The 25,120-nt window shown below is 39.1% G+C and overlaps 1 protein-coding gene across 2 annotated transcripts; it reads left to right on the top strand.

Moving 5' to 3' along the window:
• SF3B1 (splicing factor 3b subunit 1) lies at window positions 1-23,379 on the top strand. 2 transcript variants are annotated; one of them, XM_030952080.1, is made up of 25 exons: window positions 104-131; window positions 5,807-5,973; window positions 7,749-7,850; window positions 8,523-8,637; window positions 10,470-10,549; window positions 11,697-11,864; window positions 12,017-12,251; window positions 13,017-13,229; window positions 13,629-13,750; window positions 14,364-14,561; window positions 14,653-14,754; window positions 16,053-16,232; window positions 16,683-16,769; window positions 16,897-17,167; window positions 17,415-17,560; window positions 17,648-17,794; window positions 17,916-18,041; window positions 18,440-18,661; window positions 18,906-19,088; window positions 19,181-19,292; window positions 19,380-19,500; window positions 19,774-19,905; window positions 20,766-21,038; window positions 21,520-21,736; window positions 22,748-23,379. In XM_030952080.1, the coding sequence occupies exons 1-25, from the start codon at window positions 104-106 to the stop codon at window positions 22,904-22,906; spliced, it is 3,906 nt and encodes a 1,301-aa protein (XP_030807940.1). In that variant the 3' UTR covers window positions 22,907-23,379. The 2 variants fall into 2 exon arrangements, 1 of the variants encoding a protein (XP_030807940.1); XR_004060876.1 differs by lacking the exons at window positions 12,017-12,251; window positions 13,017-13,229; window positions 13,629-13,750; ... (14 more) ...; window positions 21,520-21,736; window positions 22,748-23,379 and adding an exon at window positions 10,101-10,156 and having other exon boundaries at window positions 1-131; window positions 11,697-11,745.
• Window positions 23,380-25,120: the final 1,741 nt, after the last annotated feature.

The raw sequence follows: 25,120 nt of genomic DNA, 5'->3' as shown, positions 1-25,120 counted from the left end.
GGGACGGCGGCCGCGCCTGCGCGCTGCGGGCTCTGGCGGCCCTGTGTGGCGGAAGCGGCGGGGCCGCGCCAGTTCCGCCTCGGCGTCGTTGGCGCTGCACAAAATGGCGAAGATCGCCAAGACCCACGAAGGTAAAAATAGCCAGAAGGCCCCGTGTCCGCGGGCGCCCGCGCTTCGCTTGGGCATCGCCCGCTGCTTGTGTTTCTCCGCGGCTCCGGCCAGCCTCAGCCGCGGCTCGTCGGGCGGGGGCCGGGCGGGCAAGGCCTGTGTGTAATGGCGGCTGCGCTCGTCACCACCGGGCCGGGCGGGGGACGGGCATGAGGGGGAGCTCTCGCCGTGCTGGCGTGGGACGGAGCGGCGGCCAGGCCTGTGCGGGGGAGCTCGGTCCCTGAACTTCCCGCCCCCGGCCTCCTTCCTCCTATCGAGGCTCGGCCGGTGCGCTGTGCAAACCCCGCGGGGCCGGTGCGAGTTTCGCATCAGAAACGCCAACAGCGCTTTCCTTCCCCCGCCGAGCCCTTTGGCCGCGGTAAACAGGGCTGCAGGGCCCGGAGAACGGCGCGGCCCGTGCCGATACTGAGCCACCGCGGTGCTTGCTGAGAAAAGTGCCCCGAAGGAGGGGAAGGATCGTGAGGCGTGGAGCGTTCGAGCTGCCATTTTACAGAGACTTCCTGCGGCCGGCTGTTGACGCAGGAACGCGGCTCTCTGGGCCGTGGGGCCGCCGAGCGCTTTCCCAGGCGGGCTGTGCTTCTCCAGGGGGCCCTGTGCGCTGCTCTCCAGCTCTTCTCAGAGCGAATCAAAGCGCTCTTTGTGGCCATTGCCTGCGGCTTGCCGTGCGCTTAAGGATTTTCAGGCACCGGAGAATAATTTGTAGAATTACACTGCTGCTGCGTTTTTGTTTCGGGGTTTTTCACTCGTGTTTCTGTGAACGATAGGTGTTCTGCTGTATTTTGTTTTAATTTATGTGCGTAATTCACTGATCGAAAACTACCTCTGGAGGGTGGTTGTGCGCTGTGAGGGCGCCCAGGCATTCATTGTCTTTTAGTATATTTTTTTTTCAGTTTTGCACTGTAAAAGCTTTTTAAATGGAAATCCATCATCTCCCGTGGAAGTGGGGTTAATGTAGTGTTTAACACTACAGACCTAATCTGAGTTTAGGGATGAAGAAAAGCTTAAACTGTTGTGCTTAATTTTTTTAAATTTAATTTGATTTCTTTTTTTTTAGAATTCGAGAGTATTTTGTTATAATTACAGAAATCGTCTTGTCCTTTGTTTATATCCTGTGATAAGCGTAAGGGTTGTGTGAGGTAGTACCCAAGTGAGTGTTACCCATCACAGTCCTCAGCCTCTCCCACTACCTGAAGAGGTTCTTGTCATAAAATAGTAGAATTATTGAGGTTTGGTTGTTTCTTTTTCCTTTTTTTTTTCCCAGCTGAAATTGCTTATTTATTGGAGCAAATGGTGATGATGCACTGACTTCAGTGAAGACATTGACATGCTTCCAGTTGCATGTGTTTTGATAAGTGTTGGATCAGAGCAGGTTTTAATGGGGGGGACAGTTAAATAAAATATATATATAACAGGGTATGATCATGTAAGGGTCTTTCCCAGCATGGAGGCAATAGCTGAGCAGCTTGCTTATTTTGCTTCCAAGTTCTAGCCTATCTTTTTTCAGTTCCTCACTAATCTTTCAAATTGAATTGTTTGTTACTAAATCATCTTAAAATATTTTTAATGTATTTGTATTGTTTGTTAAATACTTATTGATTGTTCAAGATACAGCTTGAAAGAAGCATCAAAACAGTTGGAGTTTGTGTCAGCTACACAGTTACAGGGGAACTCTGTTTGAGGCTGAAAAGTGACGTTTCAAGTGGCAGCTTATAAAGCCTCCATAAATGCATGAGCTTTCAATGCTGCTGAAGGTCATTTTGAGTTTAATTTTTTTTTTCTTGCTGAGAAAAGAACAGAGATCTTCAAACATAGTAGATCTAATGTGTAAGAGTGCTAAAGTAGCTAAAAATAAAGCCATGCAAGGGCAAGGTAAATGTGCAAAAATATGATAAGGCATGAAAACATAGAACCTGTTTACTCTGTAAAATACCTCTCCAGCACGGGGTCTTATTTCTTTTTTTAATGTTTAGAGTAGAACTACATGTCTGGTAGGAGAGCACAAAGTTAGAGAAAGCTTCTCTGTGAGCTAGATGTTCAGAGACTTCGAATTCATGTGTGTTGACTTTAATAATATTCAGCATTTGTGATGTGTTTCAAATCAACTGCTTGTTAAAGTTACTTCTGCTAAAATACTAAAATATATAAATAATAGAGTCAAATACAGAAAACGAATGATCACTAGAATATTATCCCCCTCCTTTTTTCCCCCTATTTCCTGCTCCCTTTACTGTTTCTCTGTGGGTGAAGTTTCCATTTCCTGCTTGGCTAAGCCATTAAACAAGTAGTTTACTTTGCACAATGTATCTTTAGGCATTGTAATTACTCTTTCTTAATTTGCTTTTTATTAAAGAGCTTTGTTAAACATGGTGTGAGCTTTTCAAAGGAAATGCCAGTTAGCTCAGAAGCTAGCTGGCCCATCTTGAATGTCAAAATAGCGTTTTCCACCTAAATATGTGATGCTTTCCAAACACAGGCTGCCTGTGGCTACACAAGCCTCTTGGTTCAAGGGCTTTTGTGGGCTGTTCTCTCTAGAGTTCTTCATTTAAACTGGCACCTGGAGGCTGGTATTAGTTAAAAATTAGGGTGGCTATCAGTGAGGTTTGTTGAGCCTATATAGACTTTGTTTTTGTGGTATAGATAACCCAGCAGGTTTTGCTGTAGGAAAATGAGAATGCTCCTTACCCTGCTAACAGATGTACTTTAAAGGAAAAGGCCAATTATGAATGACACCTTTACCCTCTTCATGAAATATAACTGTTTTAAAGATAATGTTGGAGGACAAGGCCTTGGTATGTTAAGTGTTGGTAAGAACCATCAATAAGAAAATATTTTTGAGTTGACGCTTTCACTGCAGAAATCTCCCAGCTGTTTTACTTAACTCTGTCGGTGATAGTAGAGGTGGGAGGCCAAGCAGGAGCAAATCTCTGTGGCCCATCCTGCCGTGCAGGGGACTCATTGGTGTGTTTGCTATGTGCTGGAGCTGTTTGCTCAGGTTGATTCAGCGAACAGCTGATGGTAAGGCATGATGATCCTGTAGGCAAGATCCATAGGCTTTCTTCATGTTGAAGTTGGTTACACCTGTGGAGTTTCAGTCAGGCCAGTGAGGAGGCAGGATGCTTGTTATTCCACTGACAGCTCTTTGGAAATAAGGGAAACAGTGGGATTTTACCTTCACATCACCCACTCGGTGCTGGTAGGGTTGTCCTTGATAGAGATGGAACCTCCAGAGATTCCCTTCCACCCCAGTACTGCAGTGCACCAGGCTGCAGAAGGAATCAGGAGCTTCATCTGCTCTCTGGGAGAAACAGAAATAACTAAAAAATCTGTGGAGAAGGTAATTGAGTTTCATTGGCTCTATAGCTGTGCCACAGGATGATTGCTCAGAAGTGGAATACCTTAAGAGGACCCTGTAAGCACCTCTGAAGGCAGGCAGAGGCCTCTGAGGGCAAGAGAAAGATCCCTAATTTGGAAGTAGTTTCTTTCTGCTGCTTCACGGAACTAACACATTGGAAAACAATGTATTCCAAGTTCAGGACTCACAGGAATCCCCTGGGCTGTGCAGGATTTTCCAGGGAGCAGGATGTACCCACAGGCTGGAGTCAGGAGGTGCTCATGCCAGCAGGATAAGGCTTTTGTGAGCTTTCAGCTTCTCACGAGTCTGTAACACAGAGGTGACTGAAGTTATTCTGCTCTAGAAAGCTGCAGAAGTTCAATGGAAGCCCTGAAGTGGCTGGAGCAAGATTCTCCTTATAAGCCTTTAGGGTATGTCTTCTGTGTGTGGGACTCATTAAATGAGTTTAGAAACACATTTCTGCTGGGTTTCCTCACTAGACTAGTGCAGGAATTGCTGATTTGCTGCCAGGTTTGCTGTGCTTCACATGAAGTCAGTGCTCCTTTCTGACTAAGTGAACTCTTAGTTCTGCTGTTTTCACTCGTAGCTATATGGCAAAGATTTGTCAGGTAAAACTCTGTTGAGTTGCCCCTCTAGAGAATATGCTTTTGTACAGGAATCATAATTTGGCTTACTGTGTGTTTGTGGTTGGTTGTTGTTGTTTGTTGGTTTTTTTTTTTTTTGGTTAGTGGCAGTCTGTGATAAGAAAAGGACCCAGCTGTGACGTGCAGCTTGGTTTGCAGTGTTGACATTTTAAACTTTTAAACAAAGCAATTCTGATCCAATAATTTGCATGATAATGCTAATAATCTTAGCTTAGAAAAAAGTATTCTTATTTTTTGTCAGATTCCTAACAGGCGTTGCATAACATTGTGTAGTCTTTTGCAAGGTGGCTTGATGGTAAAAACGTGTCATATTTATTCATCCTGAAAAGAGGAGTGAGCAATAGTAGTAAACAATTATTGAATACTCAGGATTCAAGATTATTTGTGAACAAGATTTCATGTAGCTTTTCTGTAAATTGACAAATTTCCTTTAAGTTAAGGTAGCACTTCAGGTGGGAGAGGGTGAATCCCAGAATGATTCATGTTGAAAGGATCTTTTGTAGTCCAGTCACAATGTAATGCAATTCTTCCTCGCAGACATGATCCTTCATATTCCTGCAGCCATAAAATGCAACTCTTGCGGGTTTTCTTGGTCATTAAAGTAATTGTTTGATCTAGTAAAATTTACGTTGTATGAATAATTGTCTTTCCATATCTATTAATTCAAAATTGACATGAAAACAATAATAATTTTTACACAGCTGTGCCTCAATATACCTATGGTTGCATTTGTTGAAGATAGTTGGATTACTGCAATTTTTTTTAATCTTGCATTACAACAGATGGGAGGAAGGCATGGTTTAATTTTGTTCCTTGTTTTTTTGGATTAAGAAGTTAATGTTCTTTCTGAAAGTACTGAATTTCTAGGGTCAAAGATGGCCACCAGAGTTGATTAGAGTCAGATCCTGATACAGTACAACAATGACAAAGTTCCCATTTGTCCCATTTGAAGAGTGTTTTGTTATCCAGAAGAATAACAGTCTTCAAAGATGGTGGTGCAGGCAGGAATAATGATGAGTAAATAACATTTGAGCTTTGAAAGTGAAAAGAGAGTCCCTAAGTTTTGGGGTTTTTTATTAACTTGTTACCCAGTGGCATATTAGAGTTGGGGTTTTTATTTACTTATTCAAAGATAGTATAGCTTTGCAATATGTTGTGAAACAAATACGGTGTTGTTTTATTAAATCTCAGTTTTGAGAACCTGTGCAGTAATTCTTTTGAACAGAGTTGTTTAAATTAGCAAAATTGGTGATAACATTGTGAAAGGCTTTTTTTAATGAAAGAATGACATTTGTTGTGAAAGGGTTTTGTTAGTGTAGTGTTGAGAAATACTGGTGTGGTATAAATTAGCTTCTCTGCTACCTCTGTCAGAAGATGAGATATGGTAACAGTGAGTTAAATAGTTTGCTTTAAGCCATATGATTAAAGTACTCTGTGCTGGATCATATTAAAACATGAGGAGAAGCTTTTTATGAGTACCAGCTTCTGAATTATGATTTTGTAGTTTTGTGTGTCATATATGTTTATTTCTTTAATGATAATCTTTCCGGTTGGGCAAAAAATGTTTGCTGTACATAGTAACATGACTACTGTATTTTGTATGTTTGTGTAACAAGACTTTGTGTGTTTGTCTTTACCCTAGATATTGAAGCACAGATTCGAGAAATTCAAGGAAAAAAGCCTGCTCTTGATGAAGCACAAGGAGTAGGCCTTGATTCCACAGGATATTATGATCAAGAAATTTATGGTGGCAGTGACAGCAGATTTGCTGGATATGTCACTTCTATTGCAGCTACTGAATTGGAAGATGTAAGTGATTTTATTTATTTTGTTTGTTTCGGACCTGCAGTGTAACTATTCAGAATTTATTTTGAGTAACTTTTAGTAGCAGTTGCTTGAAATAGAACCAATTTTCATTAAAACCATAGTGGACCAAGTTATGTCTTATGTGGGAAGCACATAAGCATGAAATCATTTGGGTTGGAAGGCTTTAAGATAATCTTGTTCTAGCCGTTTTGCCATGGGCAGGGACACCTTTCACTGGACCAGGTTGCTTAAAGCAACTTAGGTCACCCTAAAGCCCTCTCTTCCCTGGACTGAACAAACGCAATTCTCTCGCCTTTCCTCAAAAGAGAAGTGCTCCATTTCTCTCATCTCTTGGTGGCCTCCTCTGGACTCACTCCACCAGGTCCCTGTCCCTCCTGTGCTGGCCCCAGAGCTGATGCAGGGTTCCTGGTGGGATCTCAGAGCAGAGGGGCAGAATCTCCTGCCTTGCCCTGCTGCCCACGGGGCTCTGGATGCAGCCCAGGGCACGTTTGGCTTTCTGGGTTGGGAGTGCCCATGGCTGGGTCATGGCTAGCCTGCCCTCCACCAGCTCTCCCCAAGTCCTCCTTATCAGGGTTGCAGTTCTAGGTCTGGCTTGTACTTAATGAATTTTGCTTTGAGAGCCTTATAGGCCCAAGCAGAAGGCAAAAAGTTGTGGCCTGGTACTTGATGTTAGCCTTGGCTGGAATAGTTAACTTTGTTCTGTTACTGCTGCCAGGATTACAAATGACAGCAAAAAATTTAATAAAACTTCAGCCAGCAAACTGTAGTGACTGTTTTAAGATTCCTTGTTCAGATTTCAGAGCAGTTTTTAAGAATTGGCTTTTTCACTGTGTTGTGTTTTCTGTATCCTGCTTGTAAGATTACCTTCTGTTAATTTCTAATGTTAAACATTGGACCATATTTTCCATTGCAGGAATCATCAGATCTATAGGCCTTATCATAAGTACAGAGACGACTGCATCATACACTGAGAGAATTCTATTTCTAAGAATGAGGAAGATGTTTAGTTTAATACTAGTTGATACATGAGGTGTTTTTTTAGTGATGTACTTGTGTCGTCTGCAGACTTCTAAGATTGCCTTATTAAAAATTTCCATTGCTCTGGGGCTCACTGAAAAAGTTCTATAGTTATATGAGCAGTTTTTCTTTTGGGTTGCTGTAAATAATTGAATAGCAACTGACTACTGATATGAAGGAATAGCAAAGGCAAGTGCTTGTTATTGCCATTGTGATTGAGTAAGTATAACTAAACTAACATGAATCTATCTCTGAATTTTTCGCTGTTTCTGAAGCCTTTTTAGAGGGTTATTAAGTCTTGTTCCATATATATATATATATATATATATATATATAGCTGACTTGTATGAAAAATAGTTTGAATATCTCTGCACCAGTTCTCACACACCAACTAGGGAACTAGTTAGGTTCTAACGGTAACTAGTTAGTTCTAATGGTGCTAACTAACAGTAGTGCTGATATGAAATACAGACTTTTTGTCTAGTTAGTGTAGATAGCATACTTGGTTAAATGTACCATATTGAAGATTACTTGAGCCTTCTTAGTGATAAGAGCAGGTTTATCTGATTCACCAGTTTGAGAATTATAAGAAAAGCTGTATGAGAAAGCTTGCTAAAATTCTGAATTAGCTATTCTACTTGTCCATTTTCATCTTTTCTATGACCACAGCATGTTTATTTGGTGTTAGTTTATCTAAGTATAATACCAGCATGACCAACTCACCATGTCTTTACTGACAGGATGATGATGACTACCCTTCCACAAGTCTGCTTGGCCAGAAGAAGCCAGGATACCATGCTCCAGTGGCATTGCTTAATGACATACCACAATCTACTGAACAGGTACGTCTTCATTGAAGGCACAGTAAAATACTTTTGTAAGCACTGAGGAAAAGAAGTGGTAATAACAGGTTTTGTTTGCTGGAAATAAAAGATGTATGTAAAGAGCTGTGCTTTTTAAATGTTGCTGCAAGCTTGTTAAATTCCGCTGGGTGATAAAGATTGGCCCTTGTGCATGTAAAGCCAACATGAATATAGAAACTAAACTATCAAAATTTTTAAAAATTGAAATCTCATACTTTGTTAAAGAAAAATAACTGGGAAACTTAATATCATTTATACTTCCCGTTTTTTAAGGAAAATGTAATCACCTAAGTTTTGCATTCCTGGCGTATTTTTCTGTAAAATTTAAAAGCACAAGAAGTAGCATTAAGTTACCCTGCAAAAAGAAGGGGAAAGGTCAACAGCATGAAATGCTTTGGTAACAAGTGAATAAACTCTTAAAATACCAAATTTTTATGAGAAATTATTTCATAAGAAGTTCTGTGTTTAAAAAACTGAAATTCTAGTTATGGAAGTCAAATTTAAACTAATATAGTGTTTTGACATACCCTGCATAGTTGAAGCAAAAAATAATTCAAGTCTTTTTAATAATACTTAAAATGCATACAGTACCTGACACTTTTCATATTAGTCTTCATAAATCTGTGACTAACAGGCTCTCTTGGTTTTTAGTATGATCCTTTTGCAGAACACCGTCCTCAAAAGATTGCAGATCGGGAAGATGAGTACAAAAAGCACAGGCGGATGATGATAATTTCCCCTGAGCGTCTTGATCCTTTTGCAGATGGTAATTTATTTTGGCTTTTCTATACCCTGTATGAAATTTTTGTCTTTAATTGTCTTTAGCCCTTTGATTTCTGTTGGCATGCTTATAAACTTAGTTTTGTTTTAAACATCCCCTTTTCATAGAGATTTGGTTGAAAATTTAGATGCCATATTCTTCATCTTTATAATACGAGTTTTCTTTCCAGGTAGAAGGACAAGAAACTTGTCAATGAGCCATTGCCATAGAAACACAAAGGGTTAAAGGTTTCTCTTTTCATTTCGTTTTGGGTTGTGCGTTGTACTTTGAACAACTTGTGTATTGAGTGCTCAGATTCATTCAGTACCTTGATAGTTTTCATTCCAAGTTATAGACTTACAGGGTTACTGCTTTTGAAATGCTAGTAGAGCACCTAATTCTTACCATCCTATGTAAATTTTAGGTGGTATAGCTAAAAAAAGCAAAAGCATATATAAGACTTTGATACTATTAATAGTTCAAGTCTGTTCTGATAATTTTAGAATGCAAGTCAGGAGAAGGGGTGTTAGTGGGTCTGAAATTTTCTTCAGGTGAGTGAGTTTCACGTGTGGCAATAAGGTGCCTGTTGGCTTAAAATTAGTAGCTATTTTGCAGGTTTTACAAATGAGAATTTCAGCCTGCATGAATTAGTAGGGATATGAATTATTTTACTTGCTTAATTGTAATTGATATAAACATGTATTGTCAGAATTCACAGGCCCATACTAACTGTCCTTAATTTCTTTCCTACAGCAGTACTGCTATATGCCAGTCCTGTCTGCATTCTTAAGGGTGCAGTTCAACACATCCTGTGTAGATTATGGTGAAAAAGTATTCCAAAGGAAAGTCCTATCAAAGCTAGTGTCAGAAAGACACAGCCAATTGGGCAGTGATCTTCAGCATAGAAATGTTTAAGAAGTTTATTTTTCCCTAAAGTATAATAGCTATACCACTTGTATAGCAAATCTGCACATTTTTCTTAAAGAAAAGTGTTTTTCTTGACAAGTCTCATTTCTATAAAGTTGGGCTTCTTTTAATGTATTTAAAAACTCAGTTAATGCAAGATACAGAGCATAAAAGAACATATGGTGTACAAAACCCATTACCTGTGAGTATTGTTGTGGTGGTGTATGTACTGTATTGCATTCAGATCCCAATCACAAGTGTCCCTTGAGAAGAGAAGAGGGGGAAAGTGTCATCAAACAGTATTTTGGGGTTTTTAATTTTGTTTTATTTTTATTTTTAATGAAGCCCTGTTACAATATGACACTAGAAGGTCTGTGAGACATGTCCAGATTTGTCAAACTTGTAAATGGGTCTTTATGATAAAACAATTTAAACATTACTTAGGTATGCAATAGTTATTTATAGTCAGATAACAAGTAGGATTTAACAGCTTACACAAGGTAATGTTTTGATTATAAATATCTTTCCAAAGTGTTACTAATGGTAAAGAGATAATTTTCTAGGCTTCTATTCTGCTGCTTGAAGTCAGAACTGCTGATGGAGACAAAGGCACGAAAGTGTACGTATTCCGGATTAGCAACCCAGGAACCCATCACTTCTGAAGACTCTTAACTGTGTTGTCATTTTATCATTTTTATCGGCTTTAAAATATTTGTTTGAAACTGCAGTAGTTATGTTTGTGTTCAAACAGGTTAAATTGATCAGCAAACTGAATAAACGTAAGATACATGTAATTTAAAAAATTTTCGATCAAAAAGTAAAATTAAATGATCATGGAATAATATAATACTAGAGCAGGACAGTAGAAGTCCATAGTTTCTGCTTATCCTGTACTCATTGTGCTCCATTCCTGTTGCTGTTCTCTTCTGCAGGAGGGAAGACTCCAGACCCTAAAATGAATGCCAGAACATACATGGATGTTATGCGTGAACAGCATTTAACAAAAGAAGAGGTGCGTGGAGGGGAGGGTTTTCCACTTAGGACTGAGTTTCATGTTACAACCTTTGAAAGCACGTTACAAAAGTGGGAGTGTAAATTCTCTTGACTTTGTCTTGACTTAAAAGCCCCTTTCTTTGGAAAATCGCATTCTTCATATGTTGAAAGTCAGTAGAATGTAAAAAACATCAAAAAACATCTGTTCTATGTAATAGTAAAGCAATGCAGGGAAAAATAGTCTCAATACATTTTAATCTGGATTTTTTAAAATAGAACTTGGACTTTCTCTTGTTCATTATCTTTCAGAGGAGGAGAGAAAAATCTAACTGAGAATTACTCAGTGTGAGAGATGTTTGTTTTTGTGAGCTCTATGTATATAGGAAGACAGGGAGGTTTTAAAAGGCTTTTGATGAAGTACCTACAACAGTACTGCAGTACTGAGATCAGGTATAAGATTGGCATTCGGTTTTAAATATTAAAAAAAAAGGAGAAAAACCAAAAACATGTTTTAAATTTTATTTTAATAGTTAAAAAGATATTGGTAATATAAACAGATTTCTTGTCTAATACCTACAGTACCATCTTGCTAATTGGAACAAGACCTTGTAGTTCCAGTGACGTCTAACATTGATTTGTTTTATCCTAAGTGAGGAATTCTTCCCTAATTTTGGCAGTCTTACTGCTTATGGATCCACTGATAAGTGCAAAACAGTCTCTGTTAGTGTGCTGTTTCAGCAGTATCATCTCAGGATTTAAAATAAGAATTTCAGGGCTTTTTTATGTCATGGGATGTAGCCCCTGTGAACATATTTTCTAAGTCATCCATCTAGTTTACTGAAGTGATACTTATTTGAAACAGGTGGGTAATGGTCTTAAGGCATGTACCTATCGGTGACAGAAACTGGCATCTTTAACAATTCTCTGTGCATTTGCTGTAAGAATGGCTTTTATTGAAAAATTAATTTAAAAATAGCCCCTCAAACACAGCTGCTCTGGCACTATAGAAGAATTTGAAAAAAAGAGTGGCCTTGAAATGAAAGCAGTGGCTAATTGCAAGTTATTTGAGCAAAACCTCAAAAAAAAGCATAAAAAGATATTGAAAAGCTCTTTTAAAGATATAATTTGAAGAGTTCTTACGTTTTTGTTTTTGTGCTCTTTAACAGAGGGAAATTAGGCAACAACTAGCTGAAAAAGCTAAAGCTGGAGAGCTTAAAGTCGTCAATGGAGCCGCTTCTCAGCCACCTTCAAAACGCAAACGGCGTTGGGATCAGACAGCTGATCAGACTCCTGGTGCTACACCTAAGAAATTGTCCAGCTGGGATCAAGCAGAGGTAATGACCTAGTGCTTATCAGCTGTCTACAGAAGGCGTTATCAGTGTTCATCCTCTTGAGTGTCAGAAGTTTCTAATTGTACTTAAGAACAACTATCAGTGTTTTATTGCACAGGATGAGATACTGACACTTTTGGTTTTGTCTCGTGCAGACTCCTGGGCACACCCCATCTCTGCGATGGGATGAAACCCCAGGCCGTGCAAAGGGAAGCGAAACTCCAGGTGCCACCCCAGGCTCCAAGATCTGGGATCCAACTCCCAGCCATACCCCAGCAGGAGCTGCAACGCCCGGCCGGGACACGCCTGGGCACGCAACGCCGGGCCATGGAGGGGCCACTTCCAGTGCGCGCAAAAATCGATGGGACGAAACCCCCAAAACAGAAAGAGGTATTTATGGCAAACTGGGAGGTGCATCATAAGTTTTGAATGGTTAATTGTGCTGGGTTTTTTCACCTTGAATAAACAGTGAGTTCAGAATCCAGGCAAAAAGTAATTATATTCTGACATCTAGTGGTTGATGTGGGGAGTTGTTCTTGTCTTGAGTTCTGAGCATCGGGTTCTGCCTGTGCCTAAGCGGCACCCATGAAAGTATTTCGGCTCAAAAATGGAACCATAGTTTTGTCATACCTAATGACTGCTGCAGGTTGGGTTTTTAAAGTATAAAGAACACAGTAAAAAAAGCACACGTTGAATTACTTTTCGTAATATGTTTGTGTATGTTGTTTTTTAATTGTTATGGGTTTTTTTAAGAGGTTGTTATTAAAACAAGTTAGAGAAGCATCTCACCTCCCTAATTTGAATTTGACTCTGGTGTCAGAGAACAGTGAAACACTTGTTACCTAATGCTTTTATGAAGGGAGTACGTGGAGTACTTTGTTCAATTCCTAGAATATCTGAGTAGATCTTGTTTTTTTAGAATCTTTTTGTGCTAAGGTTCAGCAAGATGATGACACTTTCTTTTTTCATAAAACAAAGTTCTCTGTTGGATGTTTTTAGTATAAAGACTGGGTTTTTTCAATAGTCAGCAAAGTAGTCTTTACTTTTAGCCTACTGTTTGTTAATTTGATACTGAAAATGGATTTGAATATTGATAGTATAGTTGGAGTATGTACTGTTCAGCTTTCTGAGAAGATTGGGTTTGTTTTTCCTTAGATACTCCGGGCCATGGCAGTGGCTGGGCTGAGACACCTCGTACAGACAGAGGCGGTGACTCCATTGGTGAGACACCGACCCCAGGAGCGAGCAAAAGGAAGTCCCGCTGGGATGAAACACCTGCGAGCCAGATGGGTGGCAGCACTCCTGTTCTGACACCTGGCAAAACACCCATTGGAACCCCAGCTATGAACATGGCAACCCCTACACCAGGTAAGCTCAGTCCCTTGTCCAAGGCTTCTCTTTGTGTTTTGGGAATGAAGAATTTCCTTTTGTATTGTATTTTGAGACAGATTTCTGCCCAGCATGCTCTCCTGCCTCTATGAAAGCAGTCAGTGTATGCTCAGTCACTATTTTTGTGGCAATGCCCACAGCAACTCATTTCTGGAGAGGAATTGAGACTAATGTTACTTATCTGTTGCTGTTCAGTTTAGTTGGTAAAAAAAATGATAAAAGGCTCTGTAAAAAGTTTGATATCTTATTTGGCTACAGAGTTCAGGTGCTGTGGAGACTTTGAGTCAAGAGAGCATTTAAAAGTTAAGTAAACAAGTCTTCTGCTTCTGCATACAAAAGGATTTTTTTTTAATACTTTTTTTTAAAATTTGAATATAGGTCACATCATGAGCATGACTCCTGAACAGCTGCAGGCTTGGCGCTGGGAGAGGGAAATTGATGAGAGAAACAGACCGCTTTCTGATGAGGAATTGGATGCTATGTTTCCTGAAGGATATAAGGTAATTAATCTGGATTAAAATAACAGCAGACCATGATGAAGTTTTTTTCCTACCAGGGATTACTGTTTTTCTCCTCCAGAAGTAGAATGTTTCACATTAAGTATTGATTGTACACACTTGTTTGACTTGATTTATTGTAAATCCCTTAGAAAGGGGGATCTAAAGGTGATCTCACAGGCAAATCACTACTGTGCTTTTCAGTGCTGGAAATGCCTGTCAAGGCCAGAAATGTACTCTGTATGGACTGATAGAAACTGTTAGCCCAGATGTAGACAAACATGGAAGAGGGTCACAAATCCTGAGACAACAAGAATACTGTGTTGATTCAGTTATTGAAGTACTTCTTTAATCCTTGGAGACTTCACAGTTTATTATCCCAGCTCTCAGCAATGGGAGTGAGCTTTCTTCTGAAACGTTGGCAGTGCAGGATAAGTGCAAATACAAGCTCTCAGGGTGAGTTTGTATTGCTGGGAACATGGGATCTGTTGTATGCAATAACACACAAATGCCCAAACAAATAAAGTGAAAGCTACAACTTCAAGCAATGTTTTGTATTTGATGGCTTCTTCTTTTCATATCTGTTTCAGTTAAAATGAATTTTGTTCTTTTTCAGGTTCTCCCACCCCCAGCTGGTTACGTGCCCATCCGTACCCCTGCTCGGAAGCTCACAGCGACTCCCACGCCCCTGGGGGGTATGACAGGGTTCCACATGCAGACAGAGGACCGCACCATGAAGAGTGTGAATGACCAGCCATCGGGCAACCTGCCATTCCTGAAACCAGATGATATCCAGTACTTCGACAAGCTGCTGGTAAAGGAGATTTCACTCATGCTGATTGAACTTCACTGGTTTCTTTTGATTATGTAGCAATGCCCATTTATTTGTCTGGAATTATTTGTAGGTTGATGTTGATGAATCGACTCTGAGTCCTGAGGAACAGAAGGAGAGAAAAATAATGAAATTACTTCTGAAAATAAAGAATGGCACACCTCCCATGCGAAAGGTAAGATGAATTGTCAGATACATTTATGTAATCTCATTTTTCAAAAATTGGTGTTAATTTTCAGGTTTAGCTTTAGTTGTCCATGGGATTGTCTTGAAGATAATTTCCTAAGCTTTGCTGTGTATTGTGATTTAAACCCAACTGTTAACTAAGCCACACACAGCTATTTGCTTCTTCCCTTGCTTCCCTTAGTAGGATGAAGGAAAGAATCAGAAGAGTAAAAGTGAGAAAACTTGTGCACTGAGATAACAAGAAATAATAGTAAATGAAAATAACAGAAAAAAAAAAAGAAATTAACCCTAAGGAAACAAGTGATGCAGATGGAAAACAGTTGTTCACCACCAACCAAGGGATGCCTAGGCAGTCCCCTAGCAGTGACTCTTGGCCAGCTTTCCACCTGGCTTGTATGCTGTGCCTGGTGCCATATGATGTAGAGCATCCCTTTGGGCAGTTTGGACCAGCTGTCCTGGCTGTGTCCCCTCCCAGTTTCTTGTGCCAATCCGCCTTCTCAGTGGTAGGGTGGGGTCAGAGGGAGAAAAGGCCCTGACTCTGTGTAAGCCCTGCTTGGCAGTAACTGAACATCCCTGTGTTATCAGCACTGTTTCCAGCACAAATCCAGAACACAGCCCCGTACTAGGGGCTGTAGAGAAAATCAACTCATTTTCAGCCAGAACAGCACACTCTGTTTAGTGCTTTTGTTCTTCCTCTTCTATATCTGTGTGGCTTTTTGTTATTCAGTATAATTTAATACTGCTGCTCTTTCAACAGTAGTGTCAGCCACTAGATGGTGTAATCCTTGTATAATTTTTTGGTTTTTTACAATTATGAGAAACTGGATTTATAGTGTGTTTTGCTTACATGGCTTTGTAACTTTCTGGATTTTTGCTTCTTTCACTTGAATTAGCTACTTAGTGTAGCTCTTATTTAAGCTTTGATCTTAAGCACTAGGCAGCATAATAGCAGTCTTTTCTGCAAATGCTCTAAACTGACCAAGCCCCAAGCTGCCTGGATGCAAACAAGGGCTGTGAAGCCATTTTCCAAGGGGAGCCAGTATCAGCTCAGAAGTATGCTTCTCTTGAAAACTGAACACCTGGGCACTAACAGCACAGTGTTTGTCACCACACATTTGTGTTTTAACAGATCAGCATAAAATTGCTTGAAATAGTTTTGTGGTGGTTGGGGCAAGTATTGGGAAGCCTGTGGATGCATCAGTTACATTTTAACTTGGTTGTACCCGTTTTATGATTGTTCAGTGTCATTTCCTTAGTTTAACTGGCAGGTTTTTTGGTTTTGTTCAGGCTGCGTTGCGGCAAATTACCGATAAAGCTCGGGAATTTGGAGCAGGGCCGCTGTTCAATCAGATCCTGCCTCTGCTGATGTCACCAACACTCGAAGATCAGGAGCGGCACTTACTTGTCAAAGTCATCGACAGAATTCTATACAAATTGGATGACTTGGTCCGACCATATGTACACAAGGTCTGTTGCAGTTTGCTATTTCATGTCTGATTTGCATTTTGCTATTTCATCTCAGATTTGTATTTTCTGCATTTTCTATGCATATGAGAAGAGGATGATACCACTTTTTTAAAACATATTTCACTTTCATGTTTCTTAAACCAAACTTTAAAGTTTATATAGTGTGATTGGAGTGTAGGCTGTACAGTATTGAGGCATGATGTAAATATGATATATGCATATTTGGAGGTGGGAGGGACCTTATCTGATCTAGGTAGTGTCTCCAGGCTACATGCTTTAGAGACTTAAGAACTATAAAAAACAATGCAATAGATTTAATTTTTTCTGATCATTTTAAGGCTTTAAGCTTGAATTAATGGAATCATCTCTGTTTCATGGACAATTAATAGTGCTAGAAATACTATAGTAGGTATTGATAAAAGGAAATATTAATTTGTTTATCTTTTTTAGATCCTTGTCGTCATTGAACCACTGCTGATTGATGAAGACTACTATGCTAGAGTGGAAGGCAGAGAAATTATTTCAAACTTGGCTAAGGTAAAACACCATCCTTAATTAAAGCACTGAGTTAGCTTACATATAGCTGCATGTTTATAGGCATGGCAGAACAATTAGCTGTGCCGTTCATAAATCCAACTGCTTTGTTTTGTGTTTTGTCCTGCAGGCTGCAGGTTTGGCAACAATGATCTCCACAATGCGACCTGATATCGATAACATGGATGAGTATGTCAGAAATACAACAGCTCGAGCCTTTGCTGTTGTTGCATCTGCTCTGGGCATTCCTTCTCTGTTACCCTTCCTGAAAGCTGTCTGTAAAAGCAAAAAATCCTGGCAGGCCAGGCACACTGGCATCAAGATTGTACAGCAGATTGCTATTCTTATGGGTTGTGCTATCCTGCCTCATCTCAGGAGCTTGGTTGAAATTATTGAGCATGGTAAGTTCTGCTTTCCCAAAGTATTTTTGCCCACTTTATATAGTTTTCATACCTCAGTAAGGCACAGTGACAGTAAGGTCCTGGTTTTGTTGTTGCTATGACACCAAGAAACATTTCAGTTGACTCTGAAAGGTGAATAAAGATGAATAATGGTTCAGTATTCCTCTTTACACTGCTGCTCTATTTTTGCTAATTTGAACTTAAGACACAAGTACAAGAGGTGGTACTAAGCCTTGATCTCTTGCAGGGCTGGTGGATGAGCAGCAGAAGGTTCGCACCATCAGTGCTTTGGCCATTGCTGCTTTGGCCGAGGCAGCCACTCCCTATGGTATTGAGTCCTTTGACTCTGTCCTGAAGCCCTTGTGGAAGGGTATACGTCAACACAGAGGAAAGGTAAATCTAAAATACTTTCTTTAGTTTGAACTGAAATGGATGTGTTCCTGCTGTAACTTATTAGAAACATATTTTGCATTTAAATAGGGTTTGGCCGCATTCTTGAAGGCGATTGGTTACCTGATCCCACTCATGGATGCTGAGTATGCAAACTACTACACCAGAGAAGTCATGCTGATTCTTATCAGAGAGTTCCAGTCTCCTGATGAAGAGATGAAAAAAATTGTGTTGAAGGTATGTCACAGTGATAGTTTTGCATTGATACTGAATATGTATAAAAAAAAATCCAAAAAAAAGCAAAAATAACCCACACCCTACACCAGATTAAAAACGTTGGATTTTTATTTCCTGTCAGGTGGTAAAGCAGTGTTGTGGTACAGATGGTGTTGAAGCAAACTACATTAAAACAGAAATCTTGCCACCCTTCTTCAAACATTTCTGGCAGCACAGAATGGCACTGGACAGAAGAAATTACAGACAGGTATTTTTGGTCTTTTTTAGCTGGGAAATCATTTACAATAGAATAAAATGAGAATGTTCATTCAGGCTAAATACTTACTTTTGTCTGTGTCCTGAAACTTGATTTTTGTTTTTACTAGCAATTTAGAAGTTGTGTAGCTAAGATTTTTCAGGTTCTTAGGAGGTTATCATGACATTTTACATCTGTGAAATGTCCTAATCACTTGCAGAGTGGGGTGATTCACCTAATTTATGTTCTTAAAAACACTAGATGATTTCTAAAGCTAAAACTAGTTTTTTGTAGCGGACTTAATATGTTTCTTCAGAGTAGGGAAATTATTTTCAAGATGTAGAAAGTAGATTTTAACTACTTTTAAGCATAATTTTAATGCTTGCTTATTTAGCATTTCTGTATTTCAGTTGGTTGATACAACTGTGGAGCTGGCAAATAAAGTTGGAGCAGCAGAAATTATTTCTAGAATTGTGGATGATCTGAAAGATGAGGCTGAGCAGTACAGAAAGATGGTCATGGAAACAATTGAGAAGATAATGGGAAATCTGGGAGCAGCAGACATTGATCACAAACTGGAAGAACAGCTCATAGATGGTATTTTGTACGCCTTCCAGGAACAGACAACAGAGGTAAGGCCTAGGATTGCAGTATTCCATTCACTGGAATTGTAAGCCACCTCACTGTTATACAGAAATGTGTGCTTCTGAGTTAGATTTTTAGAATCCCTTTTTAGATGTCAGTGCTCTAATCAATGAAATACAGAAGCAATCTCTGGAATGTTAGTTTTTTAAAAGCAATTTTAGATTATGGCAACTTTAGGTAAAATGCAGTGTTGCTGTTTGTCTGATTTTCCTTTATTGTTTTTTCCCTCAGGATTCTGTGATGCTGAATGGTTTTGGCACAGTGGTTAATGCTCTAGGCAAAAGGGTGAAACCCTACTTGCCACAGATCTGTGGTACAGTTTTGTGGCGTTTGAACAACAAATCAGCCAAAGTCAGGCAGCAGGCTGCTGACCTGATCTCTCGTACTGCAGTTGTCATGAAGACTTGTCAAGAGGTATGGACTTGTCTTCCAGATTTGCTCTAGCAGCTCATAGTAATGAGAGGGGAGGGGAAAATGACCTTCTAACTCTTTTTACTTGCTTGTAGGAAAAACTGATGGGACACTTGGGTGTTGTTTTGTATGAGTACCTGGGTGAAGAATATCCTGAAGTACTGGGCAGCATACTTGGAGCGCTTAAGGCCATTGTGAATGTTATAGGTATGTTTTTGTCTTGATTACTTGTCTGTTCAAGAACAAAGTAGAAAAACCACTGTAAAATTAAATGTGCCTCTTTGCATTCAATAGGTATGCACAAGATGACGCCACCAATCAAAGACCTGCTGCCACGGTTGACACCTATTTTGAAGAACAGACATGAGAAAGTACAGGAAAATTGTATTGATCTTGTTGGGCGTATTGCAGACAGGTAAGCTGAGTAATGTTAAAATATCTAACCTTCTTTGTGGGCAATTACTGTAGCAGAAGCTCAGCTTTGGCTTCTGGGTATTTGTTGTCATATCTCTTGATATTTCTGAAGTTGTGCCTAAAACTAAAATATTTAGCAGACACACTGTTGAATTACCTAATAAAGGAAATGCTTAAGCTTAGCTCTGTGGATTGCAAATGGTGCTACAGTTCGTGGCTTTATTTAAAAACCTCTTGCATCACTGAAGAGGTAACTCACTTTATTCTCTTTCAGAGGTGCAGAGTATGTTTCTGCAAGAGAATGGATGAGGATCTGCTTTGAGCTGCTTGAGTTATTAAAAGCTCACAAGAAAGCTATCAGAAGAGCCACAGTGAACACTTTTGGTTATATTGCAAAAGCTATTGGGTAAGTTGGTTTAATGCTTGTCCACTTCTTCACACAGTTACCAAATATAGTGATGATTGTTAGTTTTCTGGTGGGAAATACTCAAACTTCTCTACATTTTATATGTGCAGACATGGTTTTACTAATTTTGAAAAATAAGTCATGTATTCTTGATTAATATAGGACATTGCACTTCTGAACAAAATTTGTGGACTAATAAGATTAGAGTCTTATTTGGGAGTAAGAGCTGTTGTCTCATGAATCACTGTCATGTGCTTTCAGACCCTCTTTGTATTATTTCATAAACTCTCCTTTAAATAATTTATCTTCTCTTTTTTCTTTCCCTCCCCCCCACCAAATCACTAGTTTTATCGATTCTTAAAGGTTTGTTTCCACTAAGGTCATACTACAAGTCAGCACATTCTAGAATGAGGCATGGTTTCCACCTTTATGTGTTTTCTATAAGAGACTGATGACTGACTGAATGCAGATAGAGCAAGCAGCCAGGAGTGCTGTAACTCTTCTCCATGCAGGACATAACCTATCTCTGTCAATACTTGCTTTTATACAAGTCTGTAATTTCCTCTGGGATCAGAGTAATAGTGGGGAGTCTCTGCTACCCTCCAGAGTTCACAAGAGGAAGAACAGAGGGCAGGGAAAACACTGAATCTAGACAAAATAAAAAATGTTGCTATGAAAATAAATCCTTTAGCTGTTCTAGAGTTTAGTGTTTCATGTTTAGCATTCAGTTTGTTTCCTAGTTCTCTAAATTTTTTATGGGGGCTAAACCATGTTTCTCTGCCACTTCTTTAAAGCTTAACTAATTTGATCCAAATCCTCACTGAATCTATTGACATGGATGTCCATGTTGTTTCTTCCAGACCTCACGATGTATTGGCCACACTGCTGAACAACTTGAAAGTACAGGAAAGGCAGAACAGAGTATGTACTACAGTAGCAATTGCTATTGTGGCTGAAACATGCTCACCTTTCACAGTGCTGCCTGCGCTCATGAATGAATACAGAGTTCCAGAACTGAATGTCCAGAATGGTGTGTTAAAATCTCTTTCTTTCCTTTTTGAATACATTGGAGAGATGGGAAAAGATTACATTTATGCTGTTACACCATTGCTTGAAGATGCTCTAATGGACAGGTGAGTGCACTTTTTCTGTGGTACAGTTACCCATAGTCACATTTTTAAGTATATACTTAATTGTTAATGATAGCAAATATGCATATTGTCCTTGTTTGCTGAAGGCTTTAAGTGACCAGCATAATTTTGAAGCTATTATTTGCAAACAATTTGGATTATATGTGCTCCAATTTTACTAATAATTCTGAAGATTTAAATTATAAAAGCATCTTCAGTGAGTCAAGACTTCTTCCATTAAAACTGCTTTTGATAATTTCTATTGTTGATACTTCTGTGGAATTGGAGTGCATTAATTTGTCAGAAAACTCACATCTTTTTTCACTTTACTTATTTTTTTATACTCTGCCTCTTGCTGTCACTAAGTATGGCTTGAAAGTGTTTTTAGTGCTTTCAAAAAAATGTTACTGAAAAGAAACAGTATGCTTGTCCAGTCATGTTGCTTCTAAGTCTCATTTATTAATACCCATTGTTCTCTTTGCAGGGATCTGGTACACAGACAAACAGCCAGTGCTGTGGTGCAGCACATGTCCCTTGGTGTTTATGGGTTTGGCTGTGAAGATTCTCTTAATCACTTGTTAAATTATGTGTGGCCCAACGTGTTTGAAACCTCTCCTCACGTCATCCAGGCAGTTATGGGCGCTCTGGAGGGCCTCAGAGTGGCGATTGGGCCCTGCAGGATGTTACAGTACTGCTTACAGGTATGGTCTGTGTGCTGGGGCAGCAGAGAGCAACTGTCAGGCAGGACTTCTCTGCAGGAGACAAAAAAAGTTAACTGTAGGTGATTTCCAACAAAGGAAAAGCTGGCTTTTTGTCTCCAAAGTATTATTTAAACAGGATATTCTGTGCCAGAATATCCAGACTTGAATAGTGGAAATAGACAGTAAACAGAAGGTTTGTTATAGGGAGATATCTATAGGCGGTAAACAGAGGGTTTGATATAGGGAGATATCTGATTACATCACAGAGCTTGTGTAGAAAGAGCAGGTAACTTAGAATATCAATTGACTAAAATAGCTTGGCACTTTGATTTCCAAACTAGAAGCATCTCACAAGTTTTGAGGATGTGAACTAATGACTGGGGAGTAAATTAGCTGTGGGAGGGGTTATGAGTGAGATAAATAAATGAGAGAATAAAATTAATAGTAGTGATTTGTCGTTAGCCAAGGAAGAGTGAGATGTTTACAAGAGTGCAGTACTATAAACAGTATTTTGAATAGACTTGGTACTGCTAGAGCAACACTGGGCAGTTCAGCTTCTGTAATTGTGCATGGGGTGGTGAAATCTGAAGGCTCCTTTTCTGTGTAATTCTGTGTCACAGCACGTGACTGTGGCTGTGCTGGCTATGGAATTAAAACTCACCTAACAGGTGGGGAGCAAGGATTAAAGTCATGCAGGTCCATGTAGAGAAGGTGTGACAGCATTTTAGTAATAATTTGCAGATAGGAAACTTCAGACTTTTGCAGTGTGGGGACTTCAGCATGAAGATACATCAGTAGGAAGGTGAAAGTCTCTTGCAGTGTATATTCCTGCAAGTACTGTTTGTATATTGTTAGTATTGTATATTGTTAGTACATAGACATGTTTTTTCTTAGAGCTTGTAGGTTCTGTCCATTTATTAAATGCTTGTTTTGCAACAAAACAATTAAATTCAATAAAGGAACATTGGAACTGCAAGCTTTTATTACATTTTGTTCTGTTCTGTTTTCTAGGGTTTGTTTCACCCTGCCAGAAAAGTCAGAGATGTTTATTGGAAGATCTACAATTCAATCTACATCGGCTCACAGGATGCTCTGATAGCACATTATCCAAGAATCTATAATGATGAAAAGAACACCTATATTCGTTATGAACTTGATTACATCTTATAATCTTCTTGTTCAGTTGTTTGTGTTTAATGCACAGCTGTTGTTCAGTTAAATGCTTCGGATTTCATGATGTAAAATTTTAAAATTTTGGAGATCAGTGTAGAGCTGGTCAGAGGCAGAGCTAGGTATCCAGTAGCATGATTTTTTAAATATGTCCATGTTTTTTGATGTTAAACAGTTAAAGCCAGTAGTGACCAACAAAACAGTAATTACAAAGTACTGGAGGGATTTTGTTTTGGATCCATCTTTATGAAGATTTAGATTTCATTCCTTGTGTTTAAAGGGGAAGTTTATTTGAGAAATAAACATTTGTGTATAAAAACTAATTTGTGTGTGGTTTTTGGACAGAGGGGCTTGTAAAATAAGTCCCTTTGGATTAAGTATTTGTTTATGTAATGAATAGATGGTATAAAACATTTTAACCCTTTTTGTCATCCACTAGCTTTTGAATAAATAAGAAAAATGTACCAACTGTAGTTAATGTGTGTATTTTTGTTATGCAATAATGTAGCTGTAGCCTGGCTGATGGTTGTAGTAGTATCAGTTTATTTTCATGGAAAAGTATTTAATTTCTTGTTACTGCTTCATATGCAGTATCCTGGTGGACATGGCTTGTTAAATTTTCAGAAGTTAGCAGTTTTATTGTAAATTGCATTTGTAAAATCAGTTGTGAAAATTATGCGTCTTGATATATTTATAGGCTGTGCTGTAATTCAATTAAAGAGCTAGGAAAGTTAAGTCCCCAGCGCCTCAGATGAGGCAGTTTCTAAGAAAAGCATTCTATTTTCTCATTTGCTTTTTTGCCTTTTGTGTGTGTACTACAAAAAAAAAAAAGGTTTTGCTATCAGTAAAGCACCTAAAATCCAAGGATAAATGATTTTGGTAGTAGTGTACATTATACCATGTTTGTAAGGTAACAGGAGGCAGTAGCTGGCTGTCAGACACCTTATTCTGTGAGTCCTTGACTTCAGTGATTCATTTCCATCTTACCAAGTTCAGGGCAGTGGTGTTACCTGACTTGTCTCTGTTTTACATTAATGTGAGAGCCTTTAACTGTTTAGCATATAGGAAAATTTGACCCTACCTTTAAGGTCTAATTTTTTGTTAGGGGTTTGGGATGGCACAAAAGCAACTTGGGGCCCTTTTGTTAATAAAGGTACTACTGCTACTTAGGAAAGGGGAAAAGTGCCTTTTCAACAGTGAGTTCTGTTCTAAAACTTAGGTAAAAACCAGCTGCAACTTGTTGAAGTCTTTATGGCTGAACTGTTTCCTCTGACAATAAGGTGCATTCTAGTCTATTTCTAGTGCTTTGTCACTGAATAGTATTATTTGTATTACAGATAGCCTGCCATCTTCCTTGCCTCAGAAGTTCTGCAAGACAGAACCAAGCAAGTGCCAGTAGAGAGGGAGAAGGGCTGGAAAAAAGCACTGAGTTTTGAGAGATGAGCCAAAAGAGAGTTCTGAAACAGGTAGGAATAGATGATTACTCCTGACTTCTAGATATGCTTCAGCAAATTCATTATTCTTGGAAATAAGAAGTGAAATTGTAAAAATTTTCTCAAAGCAGAGAGCAACTTCCAATTGTTACCATTTTTGTATTTTTAAAGCTCATCACTTTTAAATCTCAAATACTTCTAAATCTTTTTGAGGGAGATGCAATGTTTCCCTTGTTTCCTCAGGAAGACAGAAAAGGGAAGAACTGTGTGATGAAACAATTGTACTTGGGAGAGCAAAACATCCAAACATGAACATCAGAGTTTTATGTATCTGGTAAGAAATCAGGTTTGAAGTGGTAGTATTTAAGTGCAGTTCTTGATATGCAGTCATCAGGAAGCATTTTTATCCTTGAGACTTTATGGATCTGTGGAACTCTTACTTAAAGAGGCCATCTCTGGATCATAGATTGATGGGATTTTCTGGGAGCCTACAGCAGCTTGTAAAGGATTTTGCTTTTGTTGTTTAGCAAGCACATTGAGTTTTATTCAGCACAGGAAGATTAAGGAGGAAATTTGGGGGCAATAAATAACTACCTAGATATGAGATCTGTCCATGTAGACAAACGTTTATTTTCCAGTACAAACTAAAGTCATTAATGAATGGGAAAGTTTTACTCTGAGGTTGTGGCTGGTGCTCACCTGCAGGCTTCTGGTTCTGGACAGCAAAGAGCAAGGAGTTTAAATGAATGGAAGGATTTGGATTGCTACTGTTCAAATTCCT

This window comes from Camarhynchus parvulus, chromosome 7 (assembly GCF_901933205.1).
Source record: "Camarhynchus parvulus chromosome 7, STF_HiC, whole genome shotgun sequence".
Lineage (NCBI taxonomy): Eukaryota > Metazoa > Chordata > Aves > Passeriformes > Thraupidae > Camarhynchus > Camarhynchus parvulus.
This window is presented reverse-complemented; position numbering and strand designations above follow the sequence as displayed.

What these genes read in the sequence shown, in the direction of transcription:
- SF3B1 (XM_030952080.1), top strand. Translation starts at nt 104, where the DNA reads ATGGCGAAGATCGCCAAGACCCACGAAG. An exon ending in TCATGAAGACTTGTCAAGAG is followed by an intron (nt 19,089 to 19,180) that starts GTATGGACTTGT and finishes ACTTGCTTGTAG; the next exon opens with GAAAAACTGATGGGACACTT. An exon ending in GGCCATTGTGAATGTTATAG is followed by an intron (nt 19,293 to 19,379) that starts GTATGTTTTTGT and finishes TGCATTCAATAG; the next exon opens with GTATGCACAAGATGACGCCA.